The 21139-nt window shown below is 40.3% G+C and overlaps 1 protein-coding gene across 7 annotated transcripts in view; it reads right to left on the reverse strand.

The window, feature by feature from the left end:
* SLC24A2 (solute carrier family 24 member 2) overlaps positions 1-21139 on the reverse strand; it is a 114834-nt gene that overhangs the window by 16112 nt on the left and 77583 nt on the right. For all 7 annotated transcript variants that reach the window (XM_063421523.1, XM_063421526.1, XM_063421528.1 and 4 more), the window contains 3 exons: positions 16909-17004; positions 15212-15291; positions 596-727 (listed from right to left, as the gene is read on the reverse strand). In XM_063421523.1, the coding sequence (XP_063277593.1) occupies positions 596-727; positions 15212-15291; positions 16909-17004 (308 nt within the window). The remainder of the gene's footprint in view (positions 1-595; positions 728-15211; positions 15292-16908; positions 17005-21139) is intronic.

Here is a 21139-nt window from a genome sequence, read left to right on the forward strand (position 1 = left end):
ATGCTGTCTTTTACTTTTCATGAGCCTTCCCAGTCTGGTCTATTTGTATAAAAGTGGTAAGCCTTGGTAACATGTCAGTCTTACATTACTTCAAGCTGTGTTTAGGACAAAACTAGCAGGTATTTTATGCACAAAAGGAATTATGGATCTCATCCTAGCACGAAAATTACAAGATTATGGGCTGAAGAGAAAGGTCTAATACAACATAAATTTAAGAGAAATGCATACCATTATGTTTGTTTACAGAAAAAAAACAGACAGTCTAAAATCCTTCCAGTCATACCCTTTAGGGCACTGCACATAGACACATATTCAGCAGTCATGTGTTCAGCAGAGACTTAGAAATACAAATGTGAAGGCTCCACAGAATTTTTCAGACCATTCACTTTATGTCATAAGGTATAAGTGAATACAAATTATAAGCTTTATAGAGCTAGTACCAACCAGTTGCTCATAAACACCCATTTGCCATTTGATGATTTGAATACTAATGTTGTGGGCTCTTCAAAGAAGAAAATATTAAAAAAACCTAATAGCTCTAGCTCTTTTTTGGCATTTAACTAGAGAGCCACCCTTTTGTGCAACAGTTACTTACAGGTTTTCTGACGTCTGGCAGGGTAGCCCACAGAGGAAAAACAATGGGTAATACAAGAAGATAGGTGACCTGCTTGCGTGGGGTTTCAGGCCAGGCCAGACTGAGAGGCTGTTCCTCCTCGTCCTCTTCATTCTGTAAGAAAATCTCCAGTGAGCAGATTATCAGTGTGGATGAATGAAGGTAGGGATTCTTTCAAAAGGAGTTCAAGGTCAGCGTTGTGTTTCACGGAGAACTACAGCATCTGAAAACATTGCATTAACACCACACCTAATAACATTAGCTAGGACACACCAAAAAAGACTTTGTCTGGACTGTGAGTGTCTCTACAGCACAAGCTGCCTTGTTGTTTTGTTGACATTGTCAACAAAAGGACATCCATTTGTTGACAATGTGGCTGGTCCCTTGGGATGCACAGGGTGTGGTGTCTCTGACAAGTGTTCTCATGGCTCCCCCTTGGGATGTGGGCTAGTCTAGACAGGGGTTTAAGACTTTTCTGGGCTGCCACACAGACAAGAGAGAGAGAATGTGTGCACATTATGTGCCTGCGCGCGCACACATGGAGAGACGAGGAACTTTATGTGCGCATATAAACGTATAGGTGTATCTAATTTAAGCTTTTGTGAGTAACTTGAAACCTTAACATTAAATACATATGCATATAAATTTTTATGTCTCGGGGTTGCTTTTCCCTGAGATTCTCCTCAGGGTTGCTGCTCGGGGCAGGGTTTTTGAGCTTTTCTTGCCCGAAAGGTCCTGCGCCTGAGCCAGAGAAGACAAGCTGAGTCCACCAGTCCATGTTTCCAAGGTTGTTTATTCTTTCATTATCTCTCAGCTCTTTTTCAGCTCTGCAAGGAGTCCCCAGCAGGGCAGGACATGTGGCAGACTGGGTGGATCAGAGGGTCCTGGACCTTATGTATGGTTTCCCTGGTCCAGCCACCGTCCACAATGTACTTTTTATTTACAAAGTCTTACCAATACTTATTACCAATGTTAACATGTAATTTCTACTCTAAACCAATCCTTGTAATACGACTCAGCAGAAAATAGGGGAAAAGAACAAGAACAAGGAGAACAGGACCGCTCCCCAATTCCTCCCTCTTGCCTCTTCGACCCCATATACTAAAAATCCTAGATTCTATATTTACATTCTATGATAAACTAGCTACACTTATTTTGAATTCTCTCAGCTTGTGATTCTTCATACAATCTGGGCATTCACTCCCATGGACAGGGATCAGAGGCAGTGTCCTCCTGGGCTCTGTGTGAGGCTGGCTGACCGCCTTGTACAGAAACCAGACCCCCCTGTCTGGTCTCCAAACCCTCCAGGGTGGCCAGAGGGATGTCCTGGACTCTGACTTGTATGTATTGTATGTATTGTCTTCTCCACAGGAAGATGGGACCTGTGGAGCTCTAGTGCTAAGCTGCTCGGGTCAGACTGGGCTGCTGAGGGCTCTGTCCATTCAAACCGTGAAACCGACAAGGACGGGGATGGCCCAGCTTCTCTGGGCCCCAACACTGTCACCAGCTTGTCCACATAAGGAAAGGGCTTCTCCTTGTCTCTACCCAAAGACTCCTGTGTTCAGACCAGTCACAATACAGCAGTGTTCCTAACAACTTGGTGTTAAAACTGAAGACACTCCTCTCCAATTTGTGTCACTGATTTTCACATCGATCCCTTGTCTCCATTTATGTGTAAGCTGCCCACCTGTTATCCCTGCTATAGAGTAGGTGTATAGGAACCCTCTCCTCTGACAGAAAACATTTGGCTGCCACACACTTCTCTTTCCTTAGAACTGCTTCTGCTAACAAAATGGAGCAAGTACAGTAGGCATGACTCAGCCTTTTGCACTCATGTATTAAAATGACTTTTAAATTGTTAACAAAGGTAGGTGATGTCTCCAGAACGGCACATAAACTGCAGAACCAGGCAACTGAAAAAATGGCCTGAACAATACTTTCACACAGATGTGTGTAATGCAAATACTGTTAAAACTATGGAGAGATTTCTAGAGAGCTCAATGAAAGCTAAAAAGTCTGAAAAAGAGCATCCAGTGGAAGCTGTTTGACAACGTGAGTGATATGACTTCTTCAGATAGTGTTCTTGGGTTTTAGTTTTGAAAAAAATATAGTTGAGACATATCCACAATATGCATGTTACTCCTCCTATAGAGTTATAATTGGTTTCTTTTCAGTTATTGCCCTATATTAGGATTGCTTACATAAACTTTATGACAGTGCTATATGAAGCAATTGTTTAAATGACCACACTAGTTGTTCTTTTCTAAGCAAAAGAGTTATTGATGAAATGTCACCATATGCTGATACTGTTAATAACATTTTCTACTTACTGCTAATTTTGAAGAACTGGTCTTGACTATTCCATTATTGTGAACTTCTGAATTGTTTAACTACCTGAATTGATCAGTACCTACAGAGGCAAGCTCAGCTCTTAGACTGGCATCTCACTATGAAGGTATCACCTGACATCAGTGGACTGGAACCAAATTTCTATTTACCTCCTGACAAGTTGCAGCTACTTTTGAGTTGCATGTTGATGTCAACAGAGGACAATATTTTGCTAACCCCTATACTTTGTGAAACCCCCAAGGTGCATGCCTGTATGACATCAGTAAAGTGAACAGGTCATAATGGTTATAATAATTTTAAAAAATTTAAAAACGTATAATCATAACTTGTGGCACTCAACACAGTACTTCAGAGGCTCCTGAGCAGCTTAAGAGGCCAGCTTTTGCCTTTACCTTTCAGCTCTTCACTGAAGTGGACATACTGTGCTTCATTGCTGGAAATCTACTGAAGTCTGACTTTAGAGGAGCTGTGATGGAGGAGGAGTTTGTGAGGCTACTTCCCAAAACCAAAAACATTCATTCTCCATTCTGGTAGATGCTTTTAGAGTGGCAAAATCAACCTGAGACACAGGCTCAGCTTTGAAATATGATGCCTGAGATAAAATTTGAGCACAAAAGGACCAGTTGAAGGGTTTCCTAGGTAACTCTTTCTGAATGGCCTCTGTGTAATTCAATCAGCCAGCTCAGCTGGAATAAAGCTTTCTAAGCGACTGCTGTATAAACAGCACCGAGTGGCAAAGTACTTCCTGAATTGCCATCTTTAGAGATGAGCCACGATTAACAATTATATTTAATTGCAACAGAACTTTACATTAGTCTGAGTTTGCACATGAGTCTTAAAAATATCTAGGCAGTAATGCCTATGTTGGTTCATGCAGTACTATACCACCAGACGCTATAGTTCATCACTGAGCCTTTTTCTCTTCTCATGTCTGTGTCAAACACCTCTGGGTGTGCATCAGCACAGAGGCAACGTGAGTGGCTGTAGCAAAGAACCACAAAGAATTGCTTTTGGAGATTGCCAGATGTCTCCTGAGAAACCTTGATCTGTTCAAGACCTTTTCACCTCCCAGTTGTCCTACATCATCCCTTTCCCCAAGACAACTATCCTCAAAATATAAGGCCAAACACAAGCTCACAGTGCAGGCAGAACACTTCTTCTTGCTAGTTTAACTCCTAAACTTTAAGGATACATTGCAGGTGTTGCAGAATGGATATTCATTTCCTATTCTGCAAATTGGATTTGGCATCTGATTTTCATTGCAGACCTTCCAAAATCAGTGGAAGTAATGAAGTTCAAAGTATTTGTAGATCTAGCTTCCATGAATTTCAAAGCAATTATCCACTGATGCTGAAGAAAAGAATGGGAAATAACTTTGGGAGCTCTGAAACCACACAAATGCGAGTGTCATGCTGTGGACTAAGCAGCAGTGACAGAAAATGACTCAGCACAGATTTATGGCAGAGTCTGCATGCAGTGTCTGGGGCTCCAGCCATGTACACGCTGAATGTGCACTATCACAGTTTGTAGAAACTAAGCCTGAAAATATAGTTTTATTTCAGTCTGTATGATGAAAACTCTGTACTTGGAATGTTCAGTATTATTATATTCTGCAACACTAAGAAGAAAATGTGATTATAACATGATATATACCCAGGAATTCAACTGCCTAAACACATATGATTGGTACCATTTTAGATACCTTCTGGTATCTGCCTTGACCCCCATATGGTCTAACAAAGTAAAGAATATTCTGCTCACTTTATGACTCACCTGCCACCACTGTGCACTGTGACATCACTGTGCCACCACTCTATTTCTTTAGGGCAGCTGCAGTACTACTACCTACCCCTCCCCACTCCAACTCCTAAACTTATTCTCTGCTATGTCTCTGTAGCTAATTAATTTCAATGATACTGGACTGGACATACGGGAAAGCTGCATCACCCGATATGATGAACTCTGATGATAATCCATTAGAAAGAAACTGTCGTATTAAATCAGAACACAAGTCAATTTACACCAGTACCTTGCACTGGTCAGACATGGGCATTCAGAGACTAAGTACTGGAATATGGCATATTTTTCCATCTTCCCCAAATTCATAGAATCATAGCAATATTTAGGCTAGAAAAGACACTTGAGATCATCAGGTCCAACCATAAACCTAACACTGCCAGCTCCATTGCTAAAACATGCCCCCAAGCACCACCCCTACACATATTCCCACCTACACATATTCTAAATACTTCCATGGATGGTGACACAACCACTTTTATGCTTGGTAGCTCTTTCCATGAAGCAATTTTTGTAATGTCTGATCTAACCTTCTCTCACACATCTTGAGGCTATTTCCTCTTGTCCCGTCACTTGCTACTTGGGACAAGAGGCTGACCTGTACCTGGCTACACTGTCCCTTCAGGTAGTTGTAGAGAGCAATAAGGTCTCCCTTGAGCTTCCTTTTCTACAGGCTGAAAAACCCACCTCCCTCACCTGCTTCCCACAGAACTTGTGCTCCAGACCCATCACCAGCTCCATTGTCCTTCTTGGACACATTCCAGCAATTCAATGTCTTTCTTGTAGTGAGGGGCCCAAATGTGAACACAGGATTTGAGATGCAGCCTCACCAGTGCCTGGGGTACAGGGGGAGAATCACTGCCCTGGTCCTTTTGGCCACACTACTGCTAATACAAGCCAGGATGCTACTGGACCTCTTGGCCACCTGGGCACACAGCTGGCTCATGTTTAATTGCCATTGGCCAGCACAGAATGACGGCATCTTAGACTAGTCAGGGTGGGAAGGGACTTCTGAAGATCTAGACTAAATGACCCCTCGGTCTTTTCCCACCATGAAGTTTTTCATCCACTCTTCCCTAGCCTGTAGCATTATTGCATGGGGTTATTGTGACCCAAGGGCAGGCCCCAGCATTTGCCCTTACTGAAACTCATACCACTGGGCTCAGCCTATTGATCCAGCCTGTCCGATGCCTCTGCAGAGCCTTCCTGCCTTCCAACCCAACTTGCATCATCTGCAAAATGACAGGGTGTACTTGATCCCCTCATCCAAATTATCAATAAAGACATTAAGCAGGACTGGTCCCAGAGCCCTGGAGAACACCACCAGTGACTGACAGCTAGATTTACCTCCATTAACCACCACTCTCTGGGCCCTGCCATGCACTCAGTTTTTTATCCAGTGAACCATCCATACCCTGTCCATCCATCCACACCACGAAAAACCAGTATCTCCAGAGAAATGATGTGGGAAATGGTGTCAAATGCTTTACTAAAGTCCAGGTAGACAACATCTACAGCCTTTCCCTCATTTTACTACATGAGTCAATTTGTCATAGGTTGGTTAAGCAGGACATTGTGTCTGCGTTTGACAAACCCAGGCTGGTGGGGCCTGAACCCTTGATGTCCTACATGTGCTGTGTGGTGGCACTCAGGGTGACCTTCATGACCATCCCTGGCATGGAGGTCAGACTGACAGGCCTGTAGTTGTCTGGATCATCTTTCCTACCCCTCCTGCAGCTGGGCATCACATTTGCCAACTCCAGTCAACTGGAACCTCTCTAGTTAGCCAAGACTGCTGGTAAATGATGGAAAGTGGCTTGTGAGCACTTCCATAAGCACCCTCAGTACTCTTGAGTGGATCCCATCCAGCCTCAGAGATTTGTGTGTTAAGAAGTACAGCAGGTCACTGCATTTCCCCTTGGAGTATGGGGGCTTCATTCTGCTACCCATCCTTGTCTTCCAGCCTAGGTGTCTGATTGACCCTGATGACAGCGAATCTTGCTTTAAAGCAAGATTCTCTTTCACTAAAGAATGATGCAAAGAATGCATTCCATACCTCTGCTTTTCCCTTATTCCTTGTCACAACATTTCCCATTGTATCCAAGAAAGGATGGAGATTGTCCTTAACTCTCCTTCTGCTGCTGACATCTCTTTAGAACACCTTTCATTTCTAGAAACCCCTTTCATTGTCTTTAATTTCAGGAGCCAAACTGAGTTCTAGATGGGCTTTGGCCCACTTAATTTTTTCTCTGCATAACCTCACTATATCCTTGTAGTCCTCCTGAGCTGCCTGTCCCTTCTTCCAAAGGTCATAAACTCTCCTTTTTCTCCTGAGTTCAGCCTAAGCTCTGTTTAGCCAAGCCAGTCTTCTTCCCAGACAGCTCTTCTTTCAGCACATGGGGACAGCCTGCTCCTGCACCTTTAAGATTGTTTTCTTGAACAATGATCAGCCTTCCTGCACTCCCTTGTCCTCTTGGGACCACATCCCAAGGAAGGCTATCAACCAGCCCTGTAAACAGGCCAAAGTCTGCCCCCTGGGAGTCCCAGGCAGCAGTTCTGGCAGCTCTGCTGACTGCCCTCCTTACAGCTCTGAGAACAGAAAGCTCTCGTGGTCTCTGTGCTCAAAATGGCCTCTGACCACCACATCTCCCCCTAATCCTCTGTTCACAAGCCAAGGTGGGCACCTTTCCTGGCTGGCTTCCTCACCCATTGTGTCAGTAATACCAAGGCATGTTCCACTCAGTTCAGAAAACTCCTGGGCTGTTCTTTTTACTTCTGTGTTGTGAAATTTGGTCTGTCGGAATGTCCCAGAAGAAAAAGGTCCAGAAATCTTAAGATATCCTCCAGCTGCTCGTAGTATAATTTTGTCTCCCTCTTTGAACTGGTTGGATGGTCTATACGAGACTCCTACCAGGATATTGATTTCGTTGGTCTTAAAAAATATTCATAAATACTCAACCCTTTTATCACATCATCAAGCTCTAGAAAGTCACACTCCATAACATACAGGACTACCACACCCCTTCTCCTTCCTTGCTGACCCCTTGTGAATAGTTTATAGCCATCTATTGCATCGCTCCAATTGTGTAAGTAATCTCACCATTCACCATCTCAGGTTATGTTACTGCAATTACATCATAGTTTTCCGTCTGCTCAATGGCTTCCAGTCCCTCCTGTTTGTTGTGCATGCTGCATGCACTGGTGTAGATGCACTTTCGTAGGGGTGTCAGTCTTGGCATATATTGGGGGGGAGGAGCTTTAGTAACTCTGTGACTGTTCTCAGGTGCTTCTGTTCTAGGTATGTAGTGATTTTGAAAATTGAGGTTTATTTTTTTTCTTTAAAAGGGCACAATTCACATTAATCTATTTCACTAGAAAGGCAGAAAGTAAAGGCATTTGGACCCATACCATGAACAACCTCAATCAGTCAACGCTGTGACTGTTCTCAGGCTTGATGATGCTTAGGTCTTTGCAGCTGTATATGGATCTTGATCCACCACCCCCACTGAGATGGTGAAGATGCTATGTGAATTAGCACAGGGACATTTCAGATGTGCTCTGGTGTACTCAGCACACGAGAACCACACTAGCACACTGTTCCTCAAACACTGATGTACCACGCTTAGGCTTATCTCCAGCATCCTGGTTTCATCCCTTTCTTCTTTCAAATCTAGTTTAAGGCTCTTTCAGTAAGCCCTGGCAACTCTGATCCCTTTGCCCCTTTGACACAGGTGTACTCTGTCATCAGCAGGCCCAGGCTTGTTTAAGCCAATCCCTGACAAAAACCCCTAAAATTCTGCTAGTGCCACCACTCTTGTAGCAGGCTATTGACTTTTTGAATCTTACTGTTCCATCCCTCATCATGTCCTGCAACTGGAAGAATACAGAATGACATTCTTGTGCCCCTCATCCCTTAACCAGTCATTAAAGATTAAGATGTAGCTGCATTACATCTTCACATATAATAATCATTACTGTGTTTCTATGAAATCCTTGCTAATTCTGTCATAATTCTTTTTACTCTTTATGAATAGGATCATCATTTCTTCTTGCTGATGCTTGAGACTGCCTTTTTGTTACAGAGACATTTTACAGTGCTGAATATCAAATGTATATTAATGCCTAGATGGGATAATTGTGGTACCCTGGCATATATTTTATTGTTGTTATTATTATTATTAATGGCGGTAAGGAAATGAATCCTCTAATAGGAAAATGCCCTCTTTGCATCTTAAGAAATTATATTAGAAGTGTTATTCTGTTTGGCGTTCTCGTTCATCTATAACAATTACTCTTTTAAACCAATCTACATACATTCAAAACTGTATTCTTACTACTTCAACTCTTCTTTTATTAAAATCATTACAAACAATTAAAAAGGTACAAAATCTATGGATGTTCCATATTTCACAGTTCTGTATGTAAGAACATCTATCAAATACTTATCTTTAATCCCAAGGAAGAAAGCACTTACTGGTTTGCTCAGGACTATTTTAGAAACATGGGATGGTTTGGGTTAGAAGGGACCTTAAAGATCACCTAGTTCCAACCCCTCTGCCACGGACAGAGACATCTTCCACCAAACCAGGCTGCTCAAAGCTCCACCCAGGCCACCCTTGAACACTTCCACAGTTCCAGCTGGGGCATTCACAACTTCTCTGGGCAACGTGTTCCAGTACCTCACTGCCCTTACAGCAAACAATTTCTTCTCAGTATCTAATCTAAACCTATCCAATTTTCCCACTAAAATTTTCCCAAACAGAAGAAATGATGGTGTTTACATTATGTAAACTATGTGTTTACATTATGTTTACATTATGTAAACAATACAAACATACAGTGACATTTCATCCACAATTATTTTGTTTATAAACAGCAGCTTATAGCAAACTCCATCTGCCAAAGTCACCACGTAGTCACTCCTTCTAGCAAACATCACAAAATCACTGTCTCCATAGAGGCTTACACTCACATTACATTAGGAAAAATTGCTTTTCTGGCACATTAAACAGAATTTTCCACTTTTTTCCCCACGCATTAGGAGGAAATGGAAAACAAGTACAAAGAACCACCTCAAACTTACAAGAAATCTGTCACTGTTCACCAGCTACTCATATTGTTTAACAGCTACAACATATGAACTATAAACAACACAGTCTGAGAATTAAACTGCTAGTCCACCTAAGATGAAGAGCTAAGCCATAAATTCTCATGCTTGTACATTTCTTGTGTATTCAGACTGATACAATTAATCAATAAAGAATTAGCATGAGGGCTCCAGAAGAAAGGAAACTTAAAACAGGAATTATGTGCAATTCCATTTGTTCATGCTGCAGTATGGATATTACACCACCTATAAAGAGGCAATTTCTTGCCAAATGACCAATGCTCAGGTCTTTTGTTTGTTTGTTTGTTTGTTTGTTTGTTTGTTTTGGGGGTGTTTTTTGTATGTTTGTTTGTTTGCGATTTTTTTAAAAATGAGCTCTGTACAACCCAAATTTTCACAATGAGTAAATCAAGAAAAACTGATGTGACTGTGATCCCAAATGTTCTCTGTCCCAGAGGCATGTAGTGATTTTGAAAACTGAGGTTTATTTTTTTCTTTAAAAGGGCACATTTCACATTAATCTATTTCACTAGAAAGGCAGAAAGTATAGGCACTTGGACCCATACTATGAACAGCCTCAATCTCTGCCTTCTGTTTCTTGTCTGTAAACCACATCACTCATTAATCTTCTCCTACATGTCATTAAAAAAAAATATGTGAAACAAGGGAGACAGTAAGCTAGTACAACAGTATGCAATTTCTGTGGGGTGATTAAGATAGAAAAGCAACATCTTTCCTCACAAATTATTGAATAAAATTCAAGCAGGCAGTAATATTAAATCCATTAGCTTTCAGAATGCATTCTGGATGTGTGGATACTCTTTTTAGGACACCTAATTTGTGCCAATCCTTGCTGCACTGTGAACTCACTGAAAAGAGGCATCTTTTGAGTGGACCCTACAGGAAGGGGTAAGGTCAGGTAGGTGTTTGGTCCAGATTCTCCTATTGCTGCTTGTGTCCTCTTGGGCACTTGCAGAAATAAGTAAAATTACAGCTCCCAAAACTTATATGTCAGTTTTTATGCTATGTTATTGCCAGCACTCTTTGGAAAATTTGAGAAGAAATTCTCAGAACGTAAGACACAAAACTGCAGTCAGCTCACCAGGAGAAATAATAGCTATGTTATCATGGAGATACTTCTAAAGAATAAGCCTTTGTCTTCATGCCATTTCTCAAAGTCCTAATTTTCAAGTAAGTCAAACTGGTATACAGCAGCAAAAAATGTGGAGTAGGCAACTGAGTAGCATTGTGAAAACAAAGATCAACCCCTTTTGATAGCAGCACCTTCCCTTTAAGTTACAATGAGCAAACAAGATGAAGGCGCTTACTTTAGACCAAGTGTGGCAACTGAAAAATATTTGGGCTTTGGAAAAATAAATTTTTTATGATGAATCAAACACACACCAGGGACGCTGGAATATATCACAGCCTTACAACGAAGGCTGCTCTAATTTTCTCTATCCTCTCTACGAAATGGTAGTGTTTAACATAACTCACAGAAATACCCTGAGACAAAGAATGCAATGCTACTTACATTCACACCAAGCTGATTTGATGTGAATGGAATGAGTATTCCAGGACAGAGGACATATGTCCCCACCAGTGCTCTGCCCTGAAATGGTGATGCTGCTCTTCAGTGGGGAAGGCAAAACCCGCTGTGCCGGACTGTTGCTCAGGTAAGCAGATTAAATCCAATGCAAGCAACGGAACCTTTGCACCGTTCTCCTATGGCACAACAATTGCCTTATATTTTCAAGGAAAAGTTCTCTCAGTCATGGTTGGCAAGTAAAAACTTTCCCGCAGGGTTTCCACGGAAACAGGAAAAACCGTGCGCATGTGTACGTGTGCATGTGTGTATGTGCGTGCATGCGTGCGCGTGTGTGTAGGTGGGAGGAAAAGGTGTTATCTTCAGATTGGAAACTATTTTTAGGTAAGCCACAGGTTAAAACGACTACCAAATGCTAGTTAAGAAGGCGGCGGGGGGTGGAACTGGGCTTCTCAGAAGGACACTTTATAAAACATTTAATGAGCTAGTAAGTGTCCTTTTAGCCTTCCTTCATTTTCTTATGCATGCTTGGTACCACTCTACGAAGTGTTATATAACAGAATCTTCTCCTCTGTGGCAGCCTGCTAAAGGTTAAAGATGGAATGCTGTAAGTAGAACGAGATCCCCAAGGAAGATGCAATATCCAGCAGAAAGGAAGGCAATTTCTGACTTCAAATAAAACTGTAATGTCTTACAGATGGTATGGTGGGAGGAGGTATTGTTCCCTCCTGTGCTGGCTAAGGGATAGGAAGGAGACCACAGCCGTCCATCCTTCTTAGCTGATGATCCCAGTTTTATCAAAGAGCAGGATATCAGCTGCTGCTTATAGTTAAGTGGGGTGATAAGAGTCTCACTACGTGGCATACATGATTGGGTTGCTGGGTACATTTTCCGGACACCCTTTCTGAATTCCTGCAAGCGGCATTAGGAGAGAGCTTTTCTTGATGCTCAAGGGCTTGAGCTAGAAAGACAACAGCTGAATTTCCCTGAAGGACAGTGGAGTAAGAAAAATGGAGTTCAGGTCTTAGGAAAAAGGGAAAAGCAAGACAATGGAGTTTGGAAGAGAGAAATGAAGAAATTAAAAACACAACAAAAAACCCCAAATAAATTAGGTGAAATCCACCTAGTCATGACATCTGGCAGAAGTCATTAACTTGACAGTGTCCTTGTCTTGTGTGGTGTTTTAGCTCTAAGTAAGCTTTCCCTTCTTTCTTGAAAAAGAAGAAAAGGAGGAAAGAAAAAGGATTTCGAAAAATATAAAGAGGTTCCTAAAAAGCCTGTAAATAAACCAGAAGAGGTATATGGAAAACGAAATCATGGCAATTAGGAATATTATGCTTTTTTAAAAAAGTATTTTACAAATATATGAAAATTAAAATACAATATGACAGCTATTATTTTCTCCTTTGCTTGCAGTCTTAGCCTTTAAGAGACCATCTTTTCACAAGGCTCTTTTCCTCAAGGCTAATTTTAAAATAATAAGGGATTTATAAGTAAAATGGATTTATATGTGTTTTATGTTATGTGATTCATATTATTTATGTTTTATGTTAATGTGACATGCTATATATGTTATTCTGTTTTTTACTAGAGGAACATAGGATATTTAATGTACTTATTTTCAGACAACTCTAACTCCAATATGGAGACTGATATTCTAAAATGCTTGTGTCTAGGGGTTTAGGCCCAGACACCATAATCTGCATCAGTGAAAAATAAGGAAAAAGCCACAAATAGACTTGTTTTGGAAGAGGGAAAAGCATAAAGACCATAGTGGAACTTGACAATGGAGGATAAAGAATTAGATGCCTATGCAGCTCTTCTGTATCATCAAACAAACATGTTACAGGATGACTTACTATGTGACTATATCCATTCCACATCCTGCAGATTTCAGGACATTTCCCACCCCCCACCCCAAAGGCATATTTAAAGCTTTTTCAGCCCAGATTGACAGTGTCTCTTGTTTTCTCAGTTCTAAATTATCATTACCACAGCATGGAGGCTCTAACGGTTTTTTAAAAGGATTAAACAGCACTTACAGGTCACAATACCTGATCTTTAGACCATACAAGTTGAAAACCTGAGAAAAGCAATTTTATACTATCTGTTCAAATTCTGATTCTGACAGCAATTCCTTTTGCATTAGAGTAAGGGAAAATCATCAAAATTTCAAGCTACTTGATTGAATTCTACTTAGAAACAGAAACAAACGGTATCAATATACAATGGAGAACACTTGATTACAAAAAGATCAAAATTCAAGACCCTTTGTAGATCAAGTTTGGAAAAGCTAAAAAGAATGCTTAGGAGGGCAGTGACCAGTTTCCCTTCTGCAAATTTTAATATTCATCAATGGAAAGGGTCTCAGAAATGCTGTGAGTGGGCTTCTGTTTTTGCCTGAAATTTTTGTTGTCTTGTATAAATTTAGAGTAATCTCATTAGTGACCATGAAGTCAATAAACAGATCAGAAGGAAACTGAACCACCCAATGTTAGCTTCAGAGTGAAGCTAGAGTTTGGAAAGGTGTTGAAGGAAGCTATTCACAAAAAGCCAGGCAATACATTAAGGAGAGGCTCTGGTACACTACAGGGTTGGCAGAGACTCTGACTGTGAAGTAGTGTCCTAAGTATTATGGAAGCCTATTTACTTGTTCCATGGATGAGTAGACTATTTTTATTACAGTTTCTCAAAAATTCCAGTATATACATTTAAATTACAAAGTAGGTTTCAGCATATCAATAACTCAAGCAGCCTAAGAAAGCTGCCAGGTTACCACTGGAAGAAGACAAATTTGAAAGGCCACTGGGGAGGGATCCAGCATGGACCATCTCAAAATGCTGTTAGGAGATTGCCAGTTTTTATTTTGACAGCAGATACCTGAAATCCTTTCACTCAGATTGATGGAGCTAAATCTGTAGACTCATTCCTCCACCAGTTACAAACCTCCCTGGTTTGCTCTATTGTGCCACTTGGACAAGGATAAATAATGTATCCCACATCTAATACATAAGAATTGTTGTTCAGAATGTCCTAATACTTGCTGAAATTAACATAGAAAGTTCCAAAGCTTGCATCACTGCAAATTTAAACTGTCCAAAGGGAGATGAAAGGAACTGCACATTGCTGAGTAATGTACTCTTGCAATAATTTTCCCTTCTTCTCCTGCAGTGGCTTGAAACTGAAACCATTATCTCAAATGATAAAGCTCCTTGACCTTGCAGATTTCTGAACAAGCCTAGGAAATGTTTTATTACAGTGTGAATTGATAGCTTGTGGACATTGCTGTGATATGTGATTGCTTAAGATTGCTTTTTCTTAATTGTTTTCATTGAACAATCTCAGTGGGACAAATATCTTATGAAGCAAGATAGCAGAAGGCAGAATGCAGAAGTTTGTTTACAGGTCCTCTGTCACGATGAATTTTGACTACTTCATGATGCACATCATGACAGGTTCTCTTAAGAGAACAGGTTTTGTGCAATGTGACAAGCAATTTCTATTAGCTATATTTAGGTTTGCAAACACCTTATCTGTAACGTAAAAATACATTACCCAAAAGAATATATTCCAGACTCCCACCTTACCTTACACTGAAAGGCAGAAACAAAAGACAAGATTTTTATATATGGCAAACTGTACACTGGGTTCAGCTGTAAATGAAAACTAAATATTATGTAGACAGTTCATACTGTCAGCTTCTTTATATTAAGATGTTTACTTCAGTGAAAAGCACAATCAAGCATGCAATACATTTACTAACACAAGAATAAAAAAGAAGAATAAAAAAGTCATTAACCTCTTCAACATTATGGGCAATTCCATTCTGCACTGGTCCCGAGTCACTTGGTGGTGTTACTGCAACTTCCACTTTTGCACCTTTCTCCGCAGCATCATCCATACATAAGAGTGGGAAAACAACAGGTCAGAATATTGAATTACAAATATACTAGTGAAATAGCTGTCATATATTCAGTCTGAGCAAATTATCAAATACTGAAGTTGAACTAGCATCTGTGTTGGAGAGAAAAAAATTTGCCTAGTACACTTTTTCAATAAAAATCTTATAAGCAATGAGCTAGCCTTTCGAGAAATATTTAAGTTTATTGCAATATTCAGTGCTCTTTGTTTATGCTAAGTGCACTGAGCCTAACACTTCAGGTAAAAAATGACATACAGCAATCACCCCTGACATTACAGAATGTACTGTGCTGCATTTACAGGGGATACATTCAGTAATATAAATTTTGTAACACACTAACCCCTGCAATTAACATAATCGTTTCCAAGCTGTAATCCTGCTGTCTGCCATGCAAAAATGTGGAAAAGAGTAAACAGAAGGTGTAATAACATCTAATAATAGAGGATGATCTTTAAACCAGAAACCTGCAGTCTTTGTCCTGAATTTCCACAGGAGTTAAAGGGATAAAATTAGAGCTTTGGTTTCTGATGCCAAATTTATTAAAATTTATTCTTACTTTGACTGTTTTGGAATTCTCTAAGTGGTAATTACCTCTATAAATATGTACTACAAAAATGTGTCAATGGCCCAAAATCCCTTGGACAATACAAAGTAATGGGGAGTAGCAGCATGAAATGCCTTGCTCAAGTTCAACATGCCTTATGGTATGCTCTTGTGCATAGAAATAAATACAGCTGTCTAGTTACATTACTGCTATCCTGAGATTCTTCTAAATTAAAATCTGAGATCACAGCCACAGTGGAGTGCCAGACTATCTGTAACTATTTCAGTATATGTGTGTTGTCTCTTAACCCTGCAGTCAGCATTATGGTTTATTAACAGACTGTCCCAACCAACTGCCTGATTTTGGAAGCAAATAATATGTAAACACAACACAAGGTCAGAAAAAGTAATAAAATTATTCAGATTTTATTTGGCACATTTGTATCTGGTTTTCTAATGCAGATAATATAATGAGGTATAGTAGAGAAAACAGGTCATGGTACAGATTTTCCTTTAGCATAGGAACTTTGGAACTAAAATATAAATTCTTTCCTTAACAAAAACCCTAGTAAGTTAATTTTGCACAATTAGCATAGATGGGCCTCAATGCCTTCTAGCAAGTAGTATACAGACAAAGAAAATCTTAAATATGAAGTTGATGATTTTTGTGACAGGGTGATACCATATAAACCACATATTCTACCAGAGCATTCCAAGAAATGAATTAATTTTTCCGATATATACTGCAAGGAAGTTTTGCCTCTCTGTCACTTCAACACATAACCAAACCAGCTTTGCTTTTCTTTTCAACCTCCTAGAAGGCTTTCTATATGCCTTGACTGGCTTTCTATTCTTGCATTTAACTTCTGTCCCATTCATAAATTTCATATTCTTTGGTACAGAGAATCAGAGTATTTTTACTAAAATAGCATAAGTAATGTAGGAGAAAGTAACGATTAACATTTTTCAAACAAAATAAAAGGGTAAAAAAGACTGAGGAACAGGTGATAAATCTGTAATGCTGCACTCACCATGATTAGCAGCTCCATTCTGCCTTTCACTGTCTTCCACCTGGCACTTCTTTTTGGCAATCTTATGCAGAATTGAGGCCCTTTCCTTGAACTTTCCTAAAATAAAACATTGCCACTATTAAAATGCAGCCATTTTGAGATGCAAAGCTTATTTTACATAGCTTAGGCTCCATAGATCACTGCTGATAATCCATTTCAGTTCCTCCTCAAATAGCAAATATCCTATTAAACACTATCTCGTGCTCCCATATACAGGGTTGGGTTTGTTTGTTGGTTTTTTTTTTTTTTTTTGTGGAAATAATACAGTAAATTTTTTTGAGAACTCAGCAACGAATAGAACAAGAAATTGAAACCAAAAGCTATGACTTTTCTTTGGAAGAAGTCAGTAAATCTCCACCTATAAATGTGCTGGTATAAGATTTCAGCCGAAGCAGAAGATGAATACAGATGAATCAAGATATCATAAAAAACACAAACAGTTTCAGTTTGCAATAGTAGTACCGTAGAACAGAATTTCATATTAACACATATATTGAATTATAGTGAGTGTGGTCAGCTTTGTCACTTTGGACTCAGCTATGTGTCTGTGTCTTCTACTCACTTCAGTGCTTGGTATAATTATGAAGATTGTTCTAGGAGTTACTAAAAAACACCTGAAAGACAACACAGTCACTTATCACAGCCAGGATGGCCTCATGAAGGGAAAGTCCTGCTTATCCAACTTGATTTCTGTTTATGGCAAGGTAACACACCATGTTGACAATGGAAACAAATTGATGTGATCCTTTTGGATTTCAGTTGATCTTCCAACACTGTCTCTCACAGGATCTTTCTGGACAAAATGTGCAGCCCACAGCTGGATAAATAGATCATGGGATGGATGAGCAACTGGCTCATGGGTCAGGCACAAAGGACTACAGAGAATGGGGTGACATCAGACTGGGGACCTGTCACTGGTGGGGCTCTGCAGGGCTCCATCATCACCCCTGTGTTCTTCAGCATCTTTATAAATGTCTTGGATGCAAGACTGGAAGGGATATGGGACAAGTCCACAGATGATACAAAACTGGGAGAAGCTGTTGACTCCCCCAAGGGCAGGGAAGCCCTGCAGAGAGACCTTGACAAATCAGGCCTCTGGGCAATCACCAAGCATATGAAGTTCAACAGGGGAAAGTGCAACATTCTTCACCAGGGGTGGGGCACCCCTGGATGTATGGACAGACTGGGGAATGAGATGCTGGGAAGCAGGGCCATGGAAAGGGACCTGGGGGTCCTGGTCAGTGGGAAGCTGAACATGAGTCAGCAGTGCCCTGGCAGCCAGGAGGGATAACCCTGTCCTGGGGGGCATCAGGCACAGCATCACAGCCAGGCAAGGGAGGGGATTGTCCTGCTCTGCTCTGAGCTGGGGCAGCCTCACCTCCAGTGCTGGGGACTGGTTTGGGTGCCACAATATGAGGAAGACATGAAACTGTTAGAGTATCCAAAGGAGGGCCATGAGGATGGTGAAGGGCCTTGAGGGGAAGCAGTGTGAGGAGCAGCTGAGGTCACTTGGTCTGTTCAGCCTGGAGGAGACTGAGGACAGAGCTCATAGCAACCCTTCCTTGTGAGGGTTAGAGGAGCGGTAGACACTGATCTCTGTGTCAGTGACCAGTGACAGGACCTAAATAGCCTGAAGCTGTGTCAGGGAGGTTTATGTTGGATGTTAGACAGAGGTTCTTCCCCCAGAGGGTGGCTGGGCACTGAAACAGCTCCCCAGAGAAGAGGTCACAGCAGCAGCCTGACAGAGTTCAAGAAGCATTCAGACAGTGCTCTCAGGCACATGGTGTGACTCTTGGGGATGTCCTGTGCAGGGCCAGGAGCTGGACCCATTGATTCTTGTGGGTGCCTTCCAATTCAGAATGTTCCGTGATTCTATGATTCAGAAGGGGAAGAAGAAATCTCCAGAATACATGGTTTTCATATCAGATTCCTAAAGGTAAATTTTCTTCTAAACCTGCCAGGTTAGGGGTTTTTTTTGTCTCCCATGAAGTTAACCAGGAAGCTCAACCTCTAGACTCTGTCTTGAGCAACACACTATCCAGAGGGCCCAGATTTTGTCACTCTTTATTGACCACTGTGTCTAAATGATACATTACAAGAAGGCAATGTCAAAGATGTCAAATATTAAGTGAAATGAAACCTTTTTCTGCCTTGATAGATCTTTCTATGTAAGAACTCTTTGGATATCTTATGACAGCCTATGATCTGTAGTAAGTTGATGCATCTGCCTTTACTGATTTATCCTGATTGCTATTGCACTTCTAGTATTTTTAAATATATTTTTAAAGTTTAGCTGGTGGCTGTTTTACAGCACATTTTCTAATTGAAAATACTATTACAATACAGGGACTGTAGCTCTTTTAACTCTTCATCTCCAGTTAAAAAAATCCCACTGAAAACTGTTGGTGTCCCTGCAGTAAAACCAGCACAGACTGAAGACCAGAAGATATTTCAATGGAATTATATAAAAGACTGGCAGTGGAAAGTAAAAGTAAGAAGTCATGAATTAATTCAGTTATTCGGATAACAGTCACTTGTTGCCAAGCTAAAAACTTGGAGAAATTCCAGGCACACAAGGATAAATCGTTAGTCAGGAAAGAAATCCCCTCTTCACTCCTTAAAATGGAAGCTTCAAACCCCTGTATCCACACTTTTGTATGTGAAGAAGCATATGAACATTTCACAGGGACTAGCAGCTATCATCTCCTGGGAAGTGGAACTAATTTTTCAACAGCAAACCACTTGGATACTAATAAAAATACCACAAATATTTATTAAGCAGTACTGTCCCTTCTGCAGGACATATCTTTTCAAAAACACATCATGGTCTTAAAAAAAATCAAAATTAGCAATTCACAATATTTTGCAAATATTATCTTTTTTGGCACCCAGAGTAAAACGCCTGCAGAACAGTATTTAAGCATAGAACGCAATCACAAATGACAAAGCATCTCATTGTTTCACTGCACAGGGTAAGAGGCAGAGATTCTAGCTAGAAGGGAAGAAGTAACAAAGAGCTAAAGAAATAACAGCAAAGAAAGAACAGGAATTTTTTGGGATAGCAGATAAAAGAGAAAAAATCCCAGAAAAAATACAAACATATCCCCAGACATTTTAAGCCAAAATTGTGAGTCATGCCAGTTCCTAATTTCATTTGAAAGAGTGGGGGCATTTAAAAATGCTTATCCAGAGGGAGTAGATATTAAAAGGTGCCTGATATAATTTCAGTTTGCTAAAGGATTGTGCTAGCTTTAAGACTCCAACTCAGCTTTATATGTTTGAGAATTCAGTTTGCAATGCCACATATATACAAATGCTTTTTATGCAAGCAGTGAAAATTATGCATTTCTGAAAAGCTTCTGTGGAGTCATCCATGTCTGCACCTTTTCCAAGATGGTGTAGGACCTTTCAATTAAAGGTTCAGTTTTAGAGGTTAATTAAAATGATGAAGAACCTAAGGTTATTCTAGTATTTTATTTGAGATTACATAACCCAAGACAGTGTGAAACTGTGTAGGTTGTCTTAACAGAGAAACATGGCCATTATTGAACTGAAAAGAAAATCAGCTCAATAAGTTCAAAAGAATTTCTGCAGAGATTCACACTGCAGATTAGCTAAATCGAATATGTCCTCCATTTTTTTTCACATTTACAAAAACCTTCCAGCATGTTTAGAAAGAAATTTCTGACACTGATTTTTAACAATTTTAAGTACACCATTTCATTCAGGAGACTGTTACACAGTTGTTAAGTCACTGTCATGGAAGCTAAAATCAACATTTGAAATGAAAAATGTGTTTTATTTTTATTTCTCAGTAGATGCATGGTTCAGTTTACATTGTTTTACATCACTGCCTTCCATTAGATTCACTCAATGTAGGTAACAAAAGTGCAAGGAAATTATTAAAAGACATTATTAGCTATCAAAAACATGATGAAAACAGTAGTACTCACTTGCATAAAGACAGTGAAATGTAAAAAGACCGCAGAGCAATACCCTCCTCCCTCCCTCCCTCCTTCCCTCCCTCCCTTTTTCTACCATTTTCCTCCTTTGAAGCAAATCAAAACTTGTTCAGTGAAGGGGAAGCACAAAGCCACCAAGACAAAGGACCAGCTGAGGATGTATCAAAGTAATTCCAATTTTCAGAAAGCCACCAAGGTCAATCTTAGGCACAGATCTTCTCTCATTTCTT

The sequence above is a fragment of the Prinia subflava genome, chromosome Z (genome assembly GCF_021018805.1).
Source record: "Prinia subflava isolate CZ2003 ecotype Zambia chromosome Z, Cam_Psub_1.2, whole genome shotgun sequence".
In the NCBI taxonomy this organism is placed as follows: domain Eukaryota; kingdom Metazoa; phylum Chordata; class Aves; order Passeriformes; family Cisticolidae; genus Prinia; species Prinia subflava.